Source organism: Chiloscyllium punctatum, chromosome 35 (assembly GCF_047496795.1).
Source record: "Chiloscyllium punctatum isolate Juve2018m chromosome 35, sChiPun1.3, whole genome shotgun sequence".
NCBI classification, from domain to species: Eukaryota; Metazoa; Chordata; class Chondrichthyes; order Orectolobiformes; family Hemiscylliidae; genus Chiloscyllium; species Chiloscyllium punctatum.
The window spans coordinates 20345489-20364941 of NC_092773.1; the positions used below are offsets into that span (position 1 = coordinate 20345489).

At 45.7% G+C, this 19453-nt stretch overlaps 1 protein-coding gene across 4 annotated transcripts in view; it reads right to left on the reverse strand.

The window, feature by feature from the left end:
* Positions 1-19453, reverse strand: part of lgi3 (leucine-rich repeat LGI family, member 3) — a 272695-nt gene that overhangs the window by 13240 nt on the left and 240002 nt on the right. For 3 of the 4 annotated variants that reach the window (XM_072554220.1, XM_072554221.1, XM_072554218.1), the window contains exons 2-5: positions 8527-8598; positions 5179-5250; positions 4997-5068; positions 425-496 (exon numbers count right to left, since the gene is read on the reverse strand). In XM_072554220.1, the coding sequence (XP_072410321.1) occupies positions 425-496; positions 4997-5068; positions 5179-5250; positions 8527-8598 (288 nt within the window). The remainder of the gene's footprint in view (positions 1-424; positions 497-4996; positions 5069-5178; positions 5251-8526; positions 8599-19453) is intronic. The other variant, XM_072554219.1, reaches the window with a different exon arrangement.

A 19453-nucleotide genomic window follows, 5' to 3' on the forward strand; every position in this document is an offset into this window, starting at 1 on the left:
GGGTTTGGATCATAATCACCGGAGTTGAGAAGAATTGTCGGGGGTGAGGCTGGGGTGGATTCTCACAGAAACCCCCTGAATTCTAACAGGGACAAGACAGGGTCAACGATGTTCCCCATCGCCAGGGAGTCACAGTCGAAGGATATGGGGTAGGACAGAGATAAGGAGAAATGTCTTTGCCCAGAGAGTGGGGGAGCCTGTGGGATTCTCTTCCCCAGGACATAGCCCGGTGGACAGAATCCTGAATATTTTCAAGATTGAGTTCTTCGAGGTATAAGGATCAAAGAGAGCTAGCGGGAACAGGTCACAAAGTTCAAGTATCAGCCCATGAGCAGCAGGCTCAAAGGGGAGATCTCCGACATTGCTGTTTTATTCAAGGAAGGATCAGTGTAATTTTCAAACTATGCAGAAACAAACCACTCACAAATGTGTCAGGACATGAAGATCCCTGAAGATGTCTCTCGGAAGTACCAGCAGATTGTTGTTTCCGAGTGATCTGGAGACCGAGGGGGGAATTAGAACACTCATTAAACACTGCACAATGAAAAAGTCAGGAAACAAGCAGGGCTGTGGGAGGCCAGTATCCCATCACCAGGTCACTATTTATTTATTTACACGAGGAGAGTCCCCAACACTGATCCAGCTCCTCAGAGTGAGCAGAACCTCTGACCCTCCTGTTTGTATCTGTCAGCCAGGGCTCCCTGATGGGACCAGATTAACAGCCCCAATCAGGGAACTCAGATTCCATCAGATCCGGCCGGCTGACCTCGTTACAATCACGACACCGCAACGGCCGATTTCATGGTCTGGGTATTGAATCTATCACCAAGTTCAGAAACGGCATGGTCTTCAACCCTGGCAGATGGAACAACATGACAGACTATCACAAAGAGTCAAAATGCAGACAGACACAAGGCACACAGACTACATACACAGACAGGCACACATACACACACACAGACAAATGCAGACACACACACACACGCAAACACACAGAATCACACCAACACAGACCACACTCAGGTAGGCACTGACAGCTACACACACAAACACTCACAGAGACAGATACACATACACACACTATCACACAAACACACAAACTACAAGCAAAGGTAGGCATTGACAGATAAACACACAAACACAGGTAAAATCTGACACAGACAGATAAACACACAAAACCAGACACATACAGTCGCATAAATACACAGACAATACATAAAGGTAAACACTGACAGATCGACACACATACACGTAGACACTGACAGAGACAGATACACACACACACACATGCGCGTGCGCACATACATACGCACACACACGCACAGAAACAGAGAGAAAGACACACACACACCACACACTGACAGATGCACAAACACAGTCTCACACACACACCACACAAACACACTCACACAAACACAGCCAGGCACTGACAGTTACACACACAGACACGGGTAGACAGAGACAGATACACATACACGCACTATCACACAAACACTGAGACTACAAGCAAAGGTAGATGTTGACACATAGACACACAAACACAGCGAAACACTGATAGAGACAGATTCACAAACAAAACCAGACACACGCAGTCACATAAACAAACAGACAATACATAAAGGTAAACACTGACAGGTAAACGCACACACACATCGACACTGACAGAGACAGATACACAAACACACACACACGTACAGAAACAGACACACACATACACACAAGCAGAAAATAACAGAGGCAGGCACAGACACACACACACACACATACACACACAGTCTCAGAAATACACATCGGCAGACATTGACAGATACACACAGAGTCACATACACAGTCATGCAAACCTACAGACAACACACAGGCAGACATTGACAGTGACAGATACACACACAAATGATCACACGCACATGCACACATGTGACCACACAAACACACATACATCCAGTCTCACACACACACACACACACACACAAAGTTATGAAACCAGTCAGCCATCTGGCCCAGCAGTAAACACAGCTCTGTCGACCCTGCAAAGTTCTCCTCACAACATTGGGAGAGGTGTCCCCCAGACTCGTCAAGCAACAGCCTGACCTCGTCACACTCAGGGAACCATACCTGACAGACCATGTGACAGATACCACCATAACCATTCCTGGATATGTCCTGTCCTCAGGGGAAGTACTCAGGGTGATGAGAGTGCAGTGTGTACTCTGGGTGGGGGATTTCAGTGTCCAACACCAAGAGTGGCTTGGTAGCAGTACTGCTGATCGAGCTGGTCAGATCCTAAAGGACACGGTAACTTGCCTGGATCTGTTGCAGGGAACCAACACGAGGGGAAAAACATACTTGACCTCATCCTTTCCAATCTGCCAAGTGCAGATGTATCTGTCCATGTCAGTATCTGTAAGGGTGATCACCAGACTGTCCTTATGGAGACAAAGTCTTGCCTTCACATTGAGAACGTCCTCCATCACTTTGTGTGGCATTACGACACAAAATACAGAGGCACGGGATTGAGGGTGATTTAGCGATTTGGATCAGCTGAAGGAAGACAGAGTGTGGTGGCTGAGGAGAAATATTTATCCCGGAATTCAGTTCCTGGTGGTGTACCACAAGGATCTGTTTTGGGGCCACTGCTGTTTGTCATTTTTCGAAATAACCTGGATGCAGGCATAGAAGGATGGGTTAGTAAATTTGCAGATGACACTAAGGTCGGTCGAGTTGTGGACAGTGCAGAAGGATATTGCAGGTTACAGAGGGATAGAGATAAGCTGCAGAGCTGGGCTGAGAGGTGGCAAATGGAGTTTAATGCAGAAAAGTGTGAGGTGATTCACTTTGGAAGGAGCAACAGGAATGCAGAGGACTGGGCGAATGGTAAGATTCTTGGCAGTGTCGATGAGCAGAGAGATCTCGGTGTCCATTTGCATAGATCCCTGAAAGTTGCCACCCAGGTTCATAGGGTTGTTAAGAAGGCATACGGTGTGTCAGCTTTTATTGGGAGAGGGATTGAGTTTCGGAACCATGAGGTTATGCTGCAGCTGTACAAAACTCTGGTGCGAACACACTTGGAGTATGGCATACAGCTCTGGTCACCGCATTGTAGAAAGGACGTGGAAGCTTTGGAAAGGGTTCAGAGGAGATTTACTGGGATATTGCCTGGCATGGGAGGGAAGTCTCATGAGGAAAGGCTGAGGGACCTGAGGCTGTTTTCGTCAGAGAGAAGAAGGTTGAGAGTTTGACTTAATTGAGCCGTATCAGATAATCAGAGGGTTATAGGGTGGACAGGGAGAGCCTTTTTCCTCAGATGGCGATGACTAACACGAGGGGACATAGCTTTAAATTGAGGGGTGATAGATATCGGGGTAGCTTCTTTACTCAGAGAGAAGTAGGACCGTGGAACACACCGCCTGCAACAGTGGAAGACTCGCCAACTTTACAGGCATTTCAATGGTCGTTGGGTAGACATATGGATGAGAATGGAATGGTGGAGCTGAGGTGGGCTTCAGATTGGTTTCACAGGTTGGCGCAACATCGAAGGCTGAAGGGCCTGTGCTGCGCTGTAATGTTCTCTCACTGTGCTAAAGGGGACAGACTTTGACTTGATCCAGCCACTCCAAACTGGGAACCCACGAGGCACTGTGGGCCACCAACAGCAGCAAGACGAGACTCCAGGACAATCAGTCATCTCATGGCCTCGCATATTCCACCCCCCCCCCCCCCCCCCACTCAGCCATTACCATCAAAGCCAGGAGATCAGCTCTGGCTCAAGAGAGAGTGCGCAAGGGCATGCCAGGAGCAGCACTGGGCATCCCTGAAAATGAGGTGCCAACCTGGTAAAGCTGCCAAACGGGACCACGTGCATGCCAAACAGCGTAACCAGCAAATGGTAGACAGAGCTAAGCAATCCCACAATCCTTGCACTCCAGAACTTGGTGCTCCCCTAGCCAAGCTCTTCTGGTCACAATACTGGCATCTAACCGACTGGGACAACACATCCATCCTAGGACATGCCAAACAAAGACACGCACCAGAATTCCTGGAAGCATGGCATTCCAACTGGAACTCTATCAGCAACCACATCGAGTTCGACTCAATCTACCCCTCCCTGAGAAAGGGAACAGGAAGTGACTTCACCACAGGAAATGACATCACCAACCCAAACATATAAACAGAAAGCAGGAATTTTTCAACATTGCTTTGCCTGAGGCCCACTGAAGATGTTACCGAGTCAGGTAACGAAACATCTGGAAATGAACCTTGCAGCTCAGCGAGCGAACCGACATCCAAAACGTGGAACATTGTTCAGGGCTGTCCTGTACTCAAAAATCAGGACAAATGCAACTCAGCCAGTTATCATCCCATCAGTCTACTCTTGAGCATCTTGAAAGAGATGGAAGGTGCCATCAGCATTCAATGGTGTTACCATCACTGAATCCCCCCACGAGCTACGTCCTGGTGGTAGCTATTGATGAGCAACTGAACTGGACTCCTATTTAAATCCAGTGGGGACAAGGGCAGGTCAGAGGCTGGGAATCCTACAATGAGTAAGTCACCTCTTTACTCTCCAAAGTCCATGCATCATCTTCAAGGTGGAAGTCAAGAATGTGACAGAATACACCCATGTGCCCTGCAAAGGGGCAGCTCCAACAACACTCAAGAAGCTCAACACCACCCAGGGACAAAGCAGCCCCTGCCTGATCAGCCCCACATCCACAAACCCCCCACTCCCTCCACCCACCGACGCTCAGTAGCAGCAGTGGGTACCATCTACAAGACGCACTGCAGCAACTCCCCGAGGCTCCTCAGACAGAGACACAGACAGACACAGAGACAGAAATGCGCAAGACAGAAAGAGAAACAGAGACACAGGAACAGTCACAGATCGATACAGTCACAGAGGTACAGATAGATCCAGAGACAGAGAAACAGACAAACAAACAGACACAGAGAAAGACACACAGACAGACAGAAAAACAGAGACACCCAGACAGAAACTTACAGATGGTTGAGAGATCTGAGGCCCCGGAAGGTGTATTTGGAGAGCGACTGGATGTTGTTGTTCTCTATGAATCTGTGAACAGACAGAGAGCAGGTTGGGTGGGTGGGGGAGCGAAGAGTTCAGCATCAATCCTTTTCCTTGAAGCTGAGTAGAACAATGTCGAAAAAAAGTCAGGGACTTACAGATACTGGAGATGCGATAAACCATTGAACGCATCATTTTGAATCACGCTGAAGGTGTTTGAGTTCAACAAGCTGGAGGGAGAAAGGACAGGAGATAATCAGCTGGCTCCCATGATCATGGTCCTGTTTGAAAATCCTGCTGCTGGCGGGGGATCTGTTCTCTGAGGCACACCCTCTCCCACCAATAAGTTGCAGCTCTAATCTTTCGCTGCCTCTGTTAAGGGAGACTGGAAGTGAATGTTTTGAGTCTATTTGAGACTGTAGTCAAGTTTAATGTTTTGCAATTGAGGCCAAGGAGAAGACTTTTTCAAGCAGTGAGGACTTGCGGTCTGGAGTGCATTTCCTGAGAGGGTGGTGGAGGCAGGTTCGGTGGAAGCTTTCAAAAGGGAATGGCGTGCCCGAATTATGGTGAGTGGCATGACGGTGCCAACATGATGGGCTGACGTGCCGCAACATATTACAGCCTTCTTCGGCTCAGTGACGTTTGTGTGTGGAATGAAGTGCGAGAGGAGGTGCTGGATGCAGGTACAGTTCCAACATTTAAAAGCCATTTGGATAGGTACAGGAAAGGGGAAAGGGACAAGCAGGCGGGACGAGTTTGGTTTGGAAACACGGTTGGTGTGGACTGGTTGGACCAAAAGGTCTGTCTCCACGTTGTATGACTCTGTCAATACGGTTTGGTTGAAGAAAGCCAGGCATGTTCCCATACTGTTACTGCCTGCTCAGTGGGAGGTCGAGACAGAAGCGATTCCACGTGTATGGAGGCTCGGTTTACCCACAATCCTCAGCGTGTGCGAAAGTGCTCCATCACTGAACTCTGGAGGTGGAAAACCCAAAGGCAATGAGCATGGAAATCTCCCTCTGTGGGTCCGGCATGGTCTGGTCAGAACTCGACCGACTTTTATCTGTTTTAAAAACCTTTGTGATTCATGCACCAGGACACACACGTCTCTGCATCTCAGAGCTCTGCAATCTCTCACCATTCACATAATCTGCTTTTTATTCACTCTTCCCGCCTAAGTAGACAATTTTGTCTGTTCGACATTGTGGTCCACTTGCCACATCGTTAGTCACTCAGCTAACTCATCGATCATTGAGGGAGCCTCCTTATTATCCTCTTCACAACTCAAGTTCCAACCTATTTTTGTCCTGTTGGCGAAATCTGTGACCAGCCCTTCATCGAAGTCGTGTCGATCAATCATAAATGGTTGCAAGCCCAGCTCCAGACTCTGCGCCACACCATTCAATTGCAACTGAAAATGACCCATTAATCCCTGCTTTCAGCTTCCCGTCCGCAAAACAAAAATGACATGGGTTTTGATATTTCTGGCCAGCCCTCTGCTGTCCTCGAAATTTTCCTCTGGTTGTTAAATTTTTCGGTAATATTTTTAAAAAACTATTCTGTCCAATCTTTCGACCTGCCGCCTAACTTTGCACCATGATCTACTTTTTGGAGACCAAGAGATTTACAGCATGGGAACAGGTCCTTCAGCCCGCAACTTGACAATGAACTTTTCACAATTAATCTCGTCCCACTTGCCTGTGTGTGGTCCATATCGCTCCATATCTATCCCATCTATGTTCCTGTCCAAATGTTCTGGAAATTACTACCTGACACCCTATTCCAGACACTAACCACCCTCTATCTACCCCTCGATGTCTTCCTGTATTTCACCCCTCTCATCTTAAACCTATGCCCTCTCGTTTTAGACTCCTCTACCCCGGGGAAAATCTGTTGGCTACCGACCTTATCCTTCACCTCTCTTGGTTTAAAGACCTCTGTGAGGTCACCCCTCAGTCCCTGCACTCCTGTGAACATCATCTCAGCCTATTCAGCCTCTCGCTCGAACTCAAACCTTCCAATCCAGGGTGCATCTGACTAAATCTTTTCTTTCGATGATATTATCGTCAACATTTCTAGTTAGCTGCAGATGGTGGAATGTTTCACCTGAGTTGGGATGTAATTCTGAAATATTCCTTGATGTGTCTGCGACTGCATCTCTATTGACCGATCCTTTAACCTCACTTGCAAGTTCACTTCACTGGCTCTATCCTCATGTCCTTATAATTTGCCTTATTGATATGATGCTAAAAATTGTCTTGGACTCATCCCTTTCTCCCTCAAACTGAAATTAAAGTTCGGTCATGTTATGATCGCTCGTGCCTAAACCTGCCTCCACAGTGACTAATGAATCCTATCTCACTGCTCAATACCAGATCTAATATCTCCTGCCCTCTGAACAGCTCCTTGCTCTGAAAAACTATCCTGAAACTATTCTATGGACTCCTCATTGATGAGCCTCATCCAGTTTATTTGGAGATGAAGTCTCCAATGATTTTTGCCACGCCTCGTGGACAAGTCTCCAATATTTCTTCCTTTGTGCCTGATCCTATTGTGTGACAACTCTTTGGAGGTCTGCACATCACTCCCAGAAATAGGTCCTTCCCTCTGTAATTTCTCATTGACGATCCAAACTGTTTCCCACACTTTGAACTGAGATCATTCCTCTTCATTGTAATACTGCTGTCATTAACTAACACAGCCATTCCACCATTTTTTCCTCATTCCCTGTCATTCCTAAAGTAACAACATTCCAGCCTTTTTATACGAAGGTTGGAACTGGACAGTCCACCTCTCTGGGTCAGAAGAGATGATTAAAAGTGACAAAATCGAACCAGAAATCGGGTTAGGCGTCAACCAACAGAAGCAATTTGGCTAACTTCCAGGTTGCAAATCACAGCATCGCACTTTGCAATCATTATTACTAAAGATTTTTTTCCAAAACAAACAATGTTAAGGTATTGGGTAAATTAATCTGAATTGATGACTAATTTCCCTTGTTTGAAATCTGCGGGGTGTGGACTTGGAAAGAACGTTTTCACTGGGAGGGTGTGTTCAAAACCAGGCAGCCATGATAATAGAATCCCAACAGTGTGGAAACAGGCTATTCGGCCCATCGAGTCCACACCGACCCTCCAAAGAGCATCCCACACAGACCCATTCCCCCTCTCTATCCCTGTAACCCTGCCGTGCTTATGGCTAACCCAGCCAACCAGGACACCGCAGGCAATTTTGCATGGACAATCCACCTAATCTGCACACCTCTGGAAACCGAGCGACCTGAAGGAAACCCACGCAGACATGGAGAGAATGTGCAAATTCCACAGACGACAGTCGCCTGAGGCTGGAATTGAACCCGGGTCCAGGGCAGCAGTATTAAACATTGAGCGTGTATGAGGTATGTCCAGACAGATGCAGAAATGTAAGATTGCATTTCCAAAACACAAAGGTAAAAGGTTGGACAGATATCGAGTACAAAAACAGAACTTTTCCCATTCAGTACTCACAGGAATTGGAGAGCAAGGAGATGAGCAAAGGCATATTCGGAAATACGGCTGAATTTTGCTTTTACCAAAGTTCTGCAAGACAAAAACATTGTTGAATCATTAATAGCTGAGTCCAAGTGCTTTTTCCAGACACAATATCATGGTGTTTGTGAAGCATCAGCAAAGGAAAGGCTATAAGCTTCAAATTATATCACTCTCACTGCTCAGCCTCATGTGCTGGGTTCAAGTTTTAGTCTTGGGATTCAACGCATCAGCCAGTTAATGCTGAAGGGTGGTATGTGGGAGTGCCACATTGTCAGTGATAGCATTTTGTGGTGAGAATATACTGGACAATTAATTACCCCTTCAGCAATATCAGTGATAAAAACTACCTGGTCATCTGAGAGAGCACAGTGCTAGATACAGAGTGAAGCTCCCCTACACTGACCCCACATCAAACACTCCCAGGACAGGGACAGCACGGGGTTAGATACAGACTAAAGCTCCCTCGACACTGTCCCCTATCAAACACTCACAGGACAGAGACAGCACGGGGTTAGATACAGAGTAAAGCTCTCTCTACACTGTCCCCCCATCAAACACTCCCAGGACAGGGACAGCATGGGGTTAGATACAGACTAAAGCTCCCTCGACACTGTCCCCCCATCAAACACTCCCAGGACAGAGACAGCACGGGGTTAGATACAGAGTAAAGCTCTCTCTACACTGTACCCCATCAAACACTCCCAGGACAGGGACAGCATGGGGTTAGATACAGACTAAAGCTCCCTCGACACTGTCCCCTATCAAACACTCCCAGGACAGAGACAGCACGGGGTTAGTTACAGAGTAAAGCTCTCTCTACACTGTCCCCTATCAAACACTCCCAGGACAGGGACAGCACGGGGTTAGATACAGAGTAAAGCTCCCTCTACACTGTCCCCCATCAAACACTCCCAGGACAGGGACAGCACGGGGTTAGATACAGAGTAAAGCTCTCTCTACACTGTCCCCATCAAACACTCCCAGGACAGGGACAGCACGGGGTTAGATACAGAGTAAAGCTCCCTCTACACTGTCCCCCATCAAACACTCCCAGGACAGGGACAGCACGGGGTGAGTTACAGAGTAAAGCTCTCTCTACACTGTCACCCATCAAACACTCCCAGGACAGGGACAGCACGGGGTTAGATACAGAGTAAGTCACCTTCTACACTGTCCCCCATCAAACACTCCCAGGACAGGGACAGCACGGGGTTAAATACAGAGTAAAGCTCCCTCTACACAGTCCCCATCAAACACTCCCAGGACAGGGACAGCACGGGGTTAAATACAGAGTAAAGCTCTCTCTACACTGTCCCCCATCAAACACTGCCAGGACAGGGACAGCACGGGGTTAAATACAGAGTAAAGCTGCCTCTACACTGTCCCCCATCAAATACTCCCAGGACAGGGACAGCACGGGGTTAAATACAGATTAAAGCTCCCTCTACACTGTCCCCATCAAACACTCCCAGGACAGGGACAGCACGGGGTTAAATACAGAGTAAAGCTCTCTCTAGACTGTCCCCCCATCAAACACTCCCAGGACAGGGACAGCACGGGGTTAGATACAGAGTTAAGCTCTCTCTACACTGTCCTCCATCAAACACTCCCAGGACAGGGACAGCACGGGGTTAGATACAGAGTAAAGCTCCCGCTACACTGTCCCCCATCAAACACTCCCAGGACAGGGACAGCACGGGGTTAGATACAGTGTTAAGCTCCCTCTACACTGTCCCCCATCAAACACTCCCAGGACAGGGACAGCACGGGGTGAGTTACAGAGTAAAGCTCTCTCTACACTGTCACCCATCAAACACTCCCAGGACAGGGACAGCACGGGGTTAGATACAGAGTAAGTCACCTTCTACACTGTCCCCCATCAAACACTCCCAGGACAGGGACAGCACGGGGTTAAATACAGAGTAAAGCTCCCTCTACACAGTCCCCATCAAACACTCCCAGGACAGGGACAGCACGGGGTTAAATACAGAGTAAAGCTCTCTCTACACTGTCCCCCATCAAACACTGCCAGGACAGGGACAGCACGGGGTTAAATACAGAGTAAAGCTGCCTCTACACTGTCCCCCATCAAATACTCCCAGGACAGGGACAGCACGGGGTTAAATACAGATTAAAGCTCCCTCTACACTGTCCCCATCAAACACTCCCAGGACAGGGACAGCACGGGGTTAAATACAGAGTAAAGCTCTCTCTAGACTGTCCCCCCATCAAACACTCCCAGGACAGGGACAGCACGGGGTTAGATACAGAGTTAAGCTCTCTCTACACTGTCCTCCATCAAACACTCCCAGGACAGGGACAGCACGGGGTTAGATACAGAGTAAAGCTCCCGCTACACTGTCCCCCATCAAACACTCCCAGGACAGGGACAGCACGGGGTTAGATACAGTGTTAAGCTCCCTCTACACTGTCCCCCATCAAACACTCCCAGGACAGGGACAGCACGGGGTGAGTTACAGAGTAAAGCTCTCTCTACACTGTCACCCATCAAACACTCCCAGGACAGGGACAGCACGGGGTTAGATACAGAGTAAGTCACCTTCTACACTGTCCCCCATCAAACACTCCCAGGACAGGGACAGCACGGGGTTAAATACAGAGTAAAGCTCCCTCTACACAGTCCCCATCAAACACTCCCAGGACAGGGACAGCACGGGGTTAAATACAGAGTAAAGCTCTCTCTACACTGTCCCCCATCAAACACTGCCAGGACAGGGACAGCACGGGGTTAAATACAGAGTAAAGCTGCCTCTACACTGTCCCCCATCAAATACTCCCAGGACAGGGACAGCACGGGGTTAAATACAGATTAAAGCTCCCTCTACACTGTCCCCATCAAACACTCCCAGGACAGGGACAGCACGGGGTTAAATACAGAGTAAAGCTCTCTCTAGACTGTCCCCCCATCAAACACTCCCAGGACAGGGACAGCACGGGGTTAGATACAGAGTTAAGCTCTCTCTACACTGTCCCCCATCAAACACTGCCAGGACAGGGACAGCACGGGGTTAGATACAGAGTTAAGCTCCCTGTACACTGTCTCCCATCAAACACTCCCAGGACAGGGACAGCACGGGGTTAGATACAGAGTAAAGCTCTCTCTACACTGTCCCCATCAAACACTCCCAGGACAGGGACAGCACGGGGTTAGATACAGAGTAAAGCTCCCTCTACACTGTCCCCCATCAAACACTCCCAGGACAGGGACAGCACGGGGTGAGTTACAGAGTAAAGCTCTCTCTACACTGTCACCCATCAAACACTCCCAGGACAGGGACAGCACGGGGTTAGATACAGAGTAAGTCACCTTCTACACTGTCCCCCATCAAACACTCCCAGGACAGGGACAGCACGGGGTTAAATACAGAGTAAAGCTCCCTCTACACAGTCCCCATCAAACACTCCCAGGACAGGGACAGCACGGGGTTAAATACAGAGTAAAGCTCTCTCTACACTGTCCCCCATCAAACACTGCCAGGACAGGGACAGCACGGGGTTAAATACAGAGTAAAGCTGCCTCTACACTGTCCCCCATCAAATACTCCCAGGACAGGGACAGCACGGGGTTAAATACAGATTAAAGCTCCCTCTACACTGTCCCCATCAAACACTCCCAGGACAGGGACAGCACGGGGTTAAATACAGAGTAAAGCTCTCTCTAGACTGTCCCCCCATCAAACACTCCCAGGACAGGGACAGCACGGGGTTAGATACAGAGTTAAGCTCTCTCTACACTGTCCCCCATCAAACACTCCCAGGACAGGGACAGCACGGGGTTAGATACAGAGTAAAGCTCCCGCTACACTGTCCCCCATCAAACACTCCCAGGACAGGGACAGCACGGGGTTAGATACAGAGTTAAGCTCCCTCTACACTGTCCTCCATCAAACACTCCCAGGACAGGGACAGCACGGGGTTAGATACAGAGTAAAGCTCCCGCTACACTGTCCCCCATCAAACACTCCCAGGACAGGGACAGCACGGGGTTAGATACAGAGTTAAGCTCCCTCTACACTGTCCTCCATCAAACACTCCCAGGACAGGGACAGCACGGGGTTAGATACAGAGTTAAGCTCCCTGTACACTGTCTCCCATCAAACACTCCCAGGACAGGGACAGCACGGGGTTAGATACAGAGTAAAGCTCTCTCTACACTGTCCCCATCAAACACTCGCAGGACAGGGACAGCACGGGGTTAGATACAGAGTTAAGCTCCCTCTACACTGTCCCCCATCAAACACTCCCAGGACAGGGACAGGGGTTAAATACAGAGTTAAGCTTCCTCTACACTGTCCCCCATCAAACACTCCCAGGACAGGGACAGCACAGGGTTAGATACAGAGTAAAGCTCCCTCTACACTGTCCCCCATCAAACACTCCCAGGACAGGGACAGGGGTTAAATACAGAGTAAAGCTGCCTCTACACTGTCCCCATCAAACACTCCCAGGACAGGGACAGGGGTTAAATACAGAGTAAAGCTCTCTCTACACTGTCCCCCATCAAACACTCCCAGGACAGGGACAGGGGTTAAATACAGAGTAAAGCTCTCTCTGTGCGTTTAAACTGAGAGCAAACCCGACTCATCACTTTACCTTTCAAACACTTTGATGACAGATACAACACAGAATCAGATAAACAGTTCAGCACCCTCAACCCATTGAAACTGAGAGGAAAGCTCTCCGCACAATGTCTCATCACACCCTCCAGGGAAAGGTACAAAACAGGGTAAGTTACAGACGAAGGTTCCCCGTGAGTAAAGCTTCAATTACACTGTACCCATGAAATACACAGGGTCATATTTTCATTCACCACAAACACGATACCAACTGCTGTGAAATGCTGTCTATATTTTTTCTCATTGAAGGAAGTTCTGAAGTGTCTCTCCACGGCCATTGCGAGGGCAAGTCAAGATGCTTGAGGTGAATTAGATTGAGACTGAGCTCAAGAGACAGCTCAAACACTGCAGCTGCATGAGTCAGATGATAAGAAATATCCAGTAACACGGGGCCTTATTATTTCATATTTACAGCAGTATCACACACAGTAACACGAGGCATTACTATTTACCACGTACAGGAGTGACATACCCAGTAACACGGGGCGTTATTATTTAATATGTACAGGAGTGATATACCCAGTAACACGGGGTGTTATTATTTAATATGTACGGGAGTGACATACCCAGTAACACGGGGCGTTATTATTTAATATGTACAGGAGTGACATACCCAGTAACACGGGGCGTTATTATTTAATATGTACAGGAGTGATATACCCAGTAACACGGGGCGTTATTATTTAATATGTACAGGAGTGACATACCCAGTAACACGGGAGTGTTATTATTTAATATGTACAGGAGTGATATACCCAGTAACACGGGGCGTTATTATTTAATATGTACGGGAGTGATATACCCAGTAACACGGGGTGTTATTATTTAATATGTACAGGAGTGATATACCCAGTAACACGGGGCGTTATTATTTAATATGTACGGGAGTGACATACCCAGTAACACGGGGCGTTATTATTTAATATGTACAGGAGTGATATACCCAGTAACACGGGGTGTTATTATTTAATATGTACAGGAGTGACATACCCAGTAACACGGGAGTGTTATTATTTAATATGTACAGGAGTGATATACCCAGTAACACGGGATGTTATTTTTTAATATGTACAGGAGTGACATACCCAGTAACACGGGGGTGTTATTATTTAATATGTACAGGAGTGATATACCCAGTAACACGGGGCGTTATTATTTAATATGTACAGGAGTGACATACCCAGTAACACGGGGTGTTATTATTTAATATGTACGGGAGTGATATACCCAGTAACACGGGGTGTTATTATTTAATATGTACAGGAGTGATATACCCAGTAACACGGGGCGTTATTATTTAATATGTACGGGAGTGACATACCCAGTAACACGGGGCGTTATTATTTAATATGTACAGGAGTGATATACCCAGTAACACGGGGTGTTATTATTTAATATGTACAGGAGTGACATACCCAGTAACACGGGAGTGTTATTATTTAATATGTACAGGAGTGATATACCCAGTAACACGGGATGTTATTTTTTAATATGTACAGGAGTGACATACCCAGTAACACGGGGGTGTTATTATTTAATATGTACGGGAGTGATATACCCAGTAACACGGGGTGTTATTATTTAATAGGTACAGGAGTGATATACCCAGTAACACGGGGCGTTATTATTTAATATGTACGGGAGTGACATACCCAGTAACACGGGGCGTTATTATTTAATATGTACAGGAGTGACATACCCAGTAACACGGGAGTGTTATTATTTAATATGTACGGGAGTGACATACCCAGTAACACGGGGTGTTATTATTTAATATGTACGGGAGTGACATACCCAGTAACACGGGGCGTTATTATTTAGTATGTACAGGAGTGACATACCCAGTAACACGGGGTGTTATTATTTAATATGTTCGGGAGTGATATACCCAGTAACACGGGGTGTTATTATTTAATAGGTACAGGAGTGATATACCCAGTAACACGGGGCGTTATTATTTAATATGTACGGGAGTGATATACCCAGTAACACGGGGCGTTATTATTTAATATGTACGGGAGTGACATACCCAGTAACACGGGGGTGTTATTATTTAATATGTACGGGAGTGACATACCCAGTAACACGGGGCGTTATTATTTAATATGTACGGGGATGATATACCCAGTAACACGGGGTGTTATTATTTAATATGTACAGGAGTGATATACCCAGTAACACGGGGTGTTATTATTTAATATGTACAGGAGTGACATACCCAGTAACACGGGGCGTTATTATTTAATATGTACGGGAGTGACATACCCAGTAACACGGGGTGTTATTATTTAATATGTACGGGAGTGACATACCCAGTAACACGGGGTGTTATTATTTAATATGTACGGGAGTGACATACCCAGTAACACGGGGTGTTATTATTTAATATGTACGGGAGTGACATACCCAGTAACACGGGGCGTTATTATTTAATATGTACGGGAGTGATATACCCAGTAACACGGGGCGTTATTATTTAATATGTACGGGAGTGATATACCCAGTAACACGGGGTGTTATTATTTAATATGTACGGGAGTGATATACCCAGTAACACGGGGGCGTTATTATTTAATATGTACAGGAGTGATATACCCAGTAACACGGGGCGTTATTATTTAATATGTACGGGAGTGATATACCCAGTAACAGGGGGCGTTATTATTAAATATGTACGGGAGTGATATACCCAGTAACACGGGGCGTTATTATTTAATATGTACGGGAGTGATATACCCAGTAACACGGGGCGTTATTATTTAATATGTACAGGAGTGATATACCCAGTAACACGGGGCGTTATTATTTAATATGTACAGGAGTGACATACCCAGTAACACGGGGTGTTATTATTTAATATGTACGGGAGTGATATACCCAGTAACACGGGGCGTTATTATTTAATATGTACGGGAGTGATATACCCAGTAACACGGGGCGTTATTATTTAATATGTACAGGAGTGATATACCCAGTAACACGGGGCGTTATTATTTAATATGTACGGGAGTGATATACCCAGTAACACGGGGCGTTATTATTTAATATGTACAGGAGTGATATACCCAGTAACACGGGGCGTTATTATTTAATATGTACAGGAGTGATATACCCAGTAACACGGGGCGTTATTATTTAATATGTACAGGAGTGATATACCCAGTAACAGGGGGTGTTATTATTAAATATGTACGGGAGTGATATACCCAGTAACACGGGGGCGTTATTATTTAATATGTACGGGAGTGATATACCCAGTAACACGGGGTGTTATTATTTAATATGTACAGGAGTGACAGACCCAGTAACACGGGACGTTATTATTTAATATGTACGGGAGTGATATACCCAGTAACACGGGGCGGTATTATTTAATATGTACGGGAGTGACATACCCAGTAACACGGGAGTGTTATTATTTAATATGTACAAGAGTGACATACCCAGTAACACGGGGGTGTTATTATTTAATATGTACAAGAGTGACATACCGAGTAACACGGGGTGTTATTATTTAATATGTACGGGAGTGATATACCCAGTAACACGGGGCGTTATTATTTAATATGTACAGGAGTGACATACCCAGTAACACGGGAGTGTTATTATTTAATATGTACAGGAGTGACATATCCAGGAACACGGGAGTGTTATTGTTTAATATGTACAGGAGTGACATACCCAGGAACACGGAGTGTTATTATTTAATATGTACAGGAGTGATATACAAAGTAACACGGAGTGTTATTATTTAATATGTACAGGAGTGATATACCCAGTAACACGGGGCGTTATTATTTAATATGTACAGGAGTGACATACCCAGTAACACGGGGCGTTATTATTTAATATGTACGGGAGTGATATACCCAGTAACACGGGGCATTATTATTTAATATGTACAGGAGTGACATACCCAGTAACACGGGGTGTTATTATTTAATATGTACGGGAGTGACATACCCAGTAACACGGGAGTGTTATTATTTAATATGTACAGGAGTGACATACCCAGGAACACGGAGTGTTATTATTTAATATGTACAGGAGTGACATACCCAGGAACACGGAGTGTTATTATTTAATATGTACGGGAGTGATATACCCAGTAACACGGGGCGTTATTATTTAATCTGTACGGGAGTGACATACCCAGTAACACGGGGTGTTATTATTTAATATGTACGGGAGTGACATACCCAGTAACACGGGAGTGTTATTATTTAATATGTACAGGAGTGACATACCCAGGAACACGGAGTGTTATTATTTAATATGTACAGGAGTGATATACCCAGTAACACGGGGCGTTATTATTTAATATGTGCAGGAGTGACATACCCAGTAACACGGGGTGTTATTATTTAATATGTACGGGAGTGACATACCCAGTAACACGGGAGTGTTATTATTTAATATGTACAGGAGTGACATACCCAGTAACATGGGGTGTTATTATTTAATATGTACAGGAGTGATATACCCAGTAACACGGGGCGTTATTATTTAATATGTACGGGAGTGACATACCCAGTAACACGGGAGTGTTATTATTTAATATGTACAGGAGTGACATACCCAGGAACACGGAGTGTTATTATTTAATATGTACAGGAGTGACATACCCAGGAACACGGGAGTGTTATTATTTAATATGTACGGGAGTGATATACCCAGTAACACGGGGCGTTATTATTTAATATGTACAGGAGTGATATACCCAGTAACACGGGAGTGTTATTATTTAATATGTACGGGAGTGATATACCCAGTAACACGGGGCGTTATTATTTAATATGTACGGGAGTGATATACCCAGTAACACGGGGCGTTATTATTTAATATGTACAGGAGTGATATACCCAGTAACACGGGGCGTTATTATTTAATATGTACAGGAGTGACATACCCAGTAACACGGGGCGTTATTATTTAATATGTACAGGAGTGACATACCCAGTAACACGGGGTGTTTTTATTTAATATGTACGGGAGTGATATACCCAGTAACACGGGGGTGTTATTATTTAATATGTACAGGAGTGATATACCCAGTAACACGGTGCGTTATTATTTAATATGTACAGGAGTGATATACCCAGTAACACGGGGCGTTATAATTGAATATGTACAGGAGTGATATACCCAGTAACACGGGGGTGTTATTATTTAATATGTACGGGAGTGATATACCCAGTAACATGGGGCGTTATTATTTAATATGTACGGGAGTGATATACCCAGTAACACGGAGTGTTATTATTTAATATGTACGGGAGTGATATACCCAGTAACACGGGGTGTTATTATTTAATATGTACAGGAGTGACATACCCAGTAACACGGGGTGTTATTATTTAATATGTACAGGAGTGACATACCCAGTAACACGGGGTGTTATTATTTAATGTGTACAGGAGTGATATTCCCAGTAACACGGGGCGTTATTATTTCATATGTACAGGAGTGACATACCCAGTAACACGGGGGTGATATTATTTAATATGTACAGGGTGATATACCCAGTAACACGGGTGTGTTATTATTTAATATGTACGGGAGTGATATACCCAGTAACACGGGGGTGTTATTATTTAATATGTACAGGAGTGATATACCCAGTAACACGGGGCGTTATTATTTAATATGTACAGGAGTGACATACCCAGTAACACGGGGCGTTATTATTTAATATGTACAGGAGTGATATACCCAGTAACACGGGGCGTTATTATTTAATATGTACAGGAGTGACATACCCAGTAACACGGGAGTGTTATTATTTAATATGTACAGGAGTGATATACCCAGTAACACGGGGCGTTATTATTTAATATGTACGGGAGTGATATACCCAGTAACACGGGGTGTTATTATTTAATATGTACAGGAGTGATATACCCAGTAACACGGGGCGTTATTATTTAATATGTACGGGAGTGACATACCCAGTAACACGGGGTGTTATTATTTAATATGTACGGGAGTGACATACCCAGTAACACGGGGTGTTATTATTTAATATGTACGGGAGTGACATACCCAGTAACACGGGGTGTTATTATTTAATATGTACGGGAGTGACATACCCAGTAACACGGGGTGTTATTATTTAATATGTACGGGAGTGACATACCCAGTAACACGGGGCGTTATTATTTAATATGTACGGGAGTGATATACCCAGTAACACGGGGCGTTATTATTTAATATGTACGGGAGTGATATACCCAGTAACACGGGGTGTTATTATTTAATATGTACGG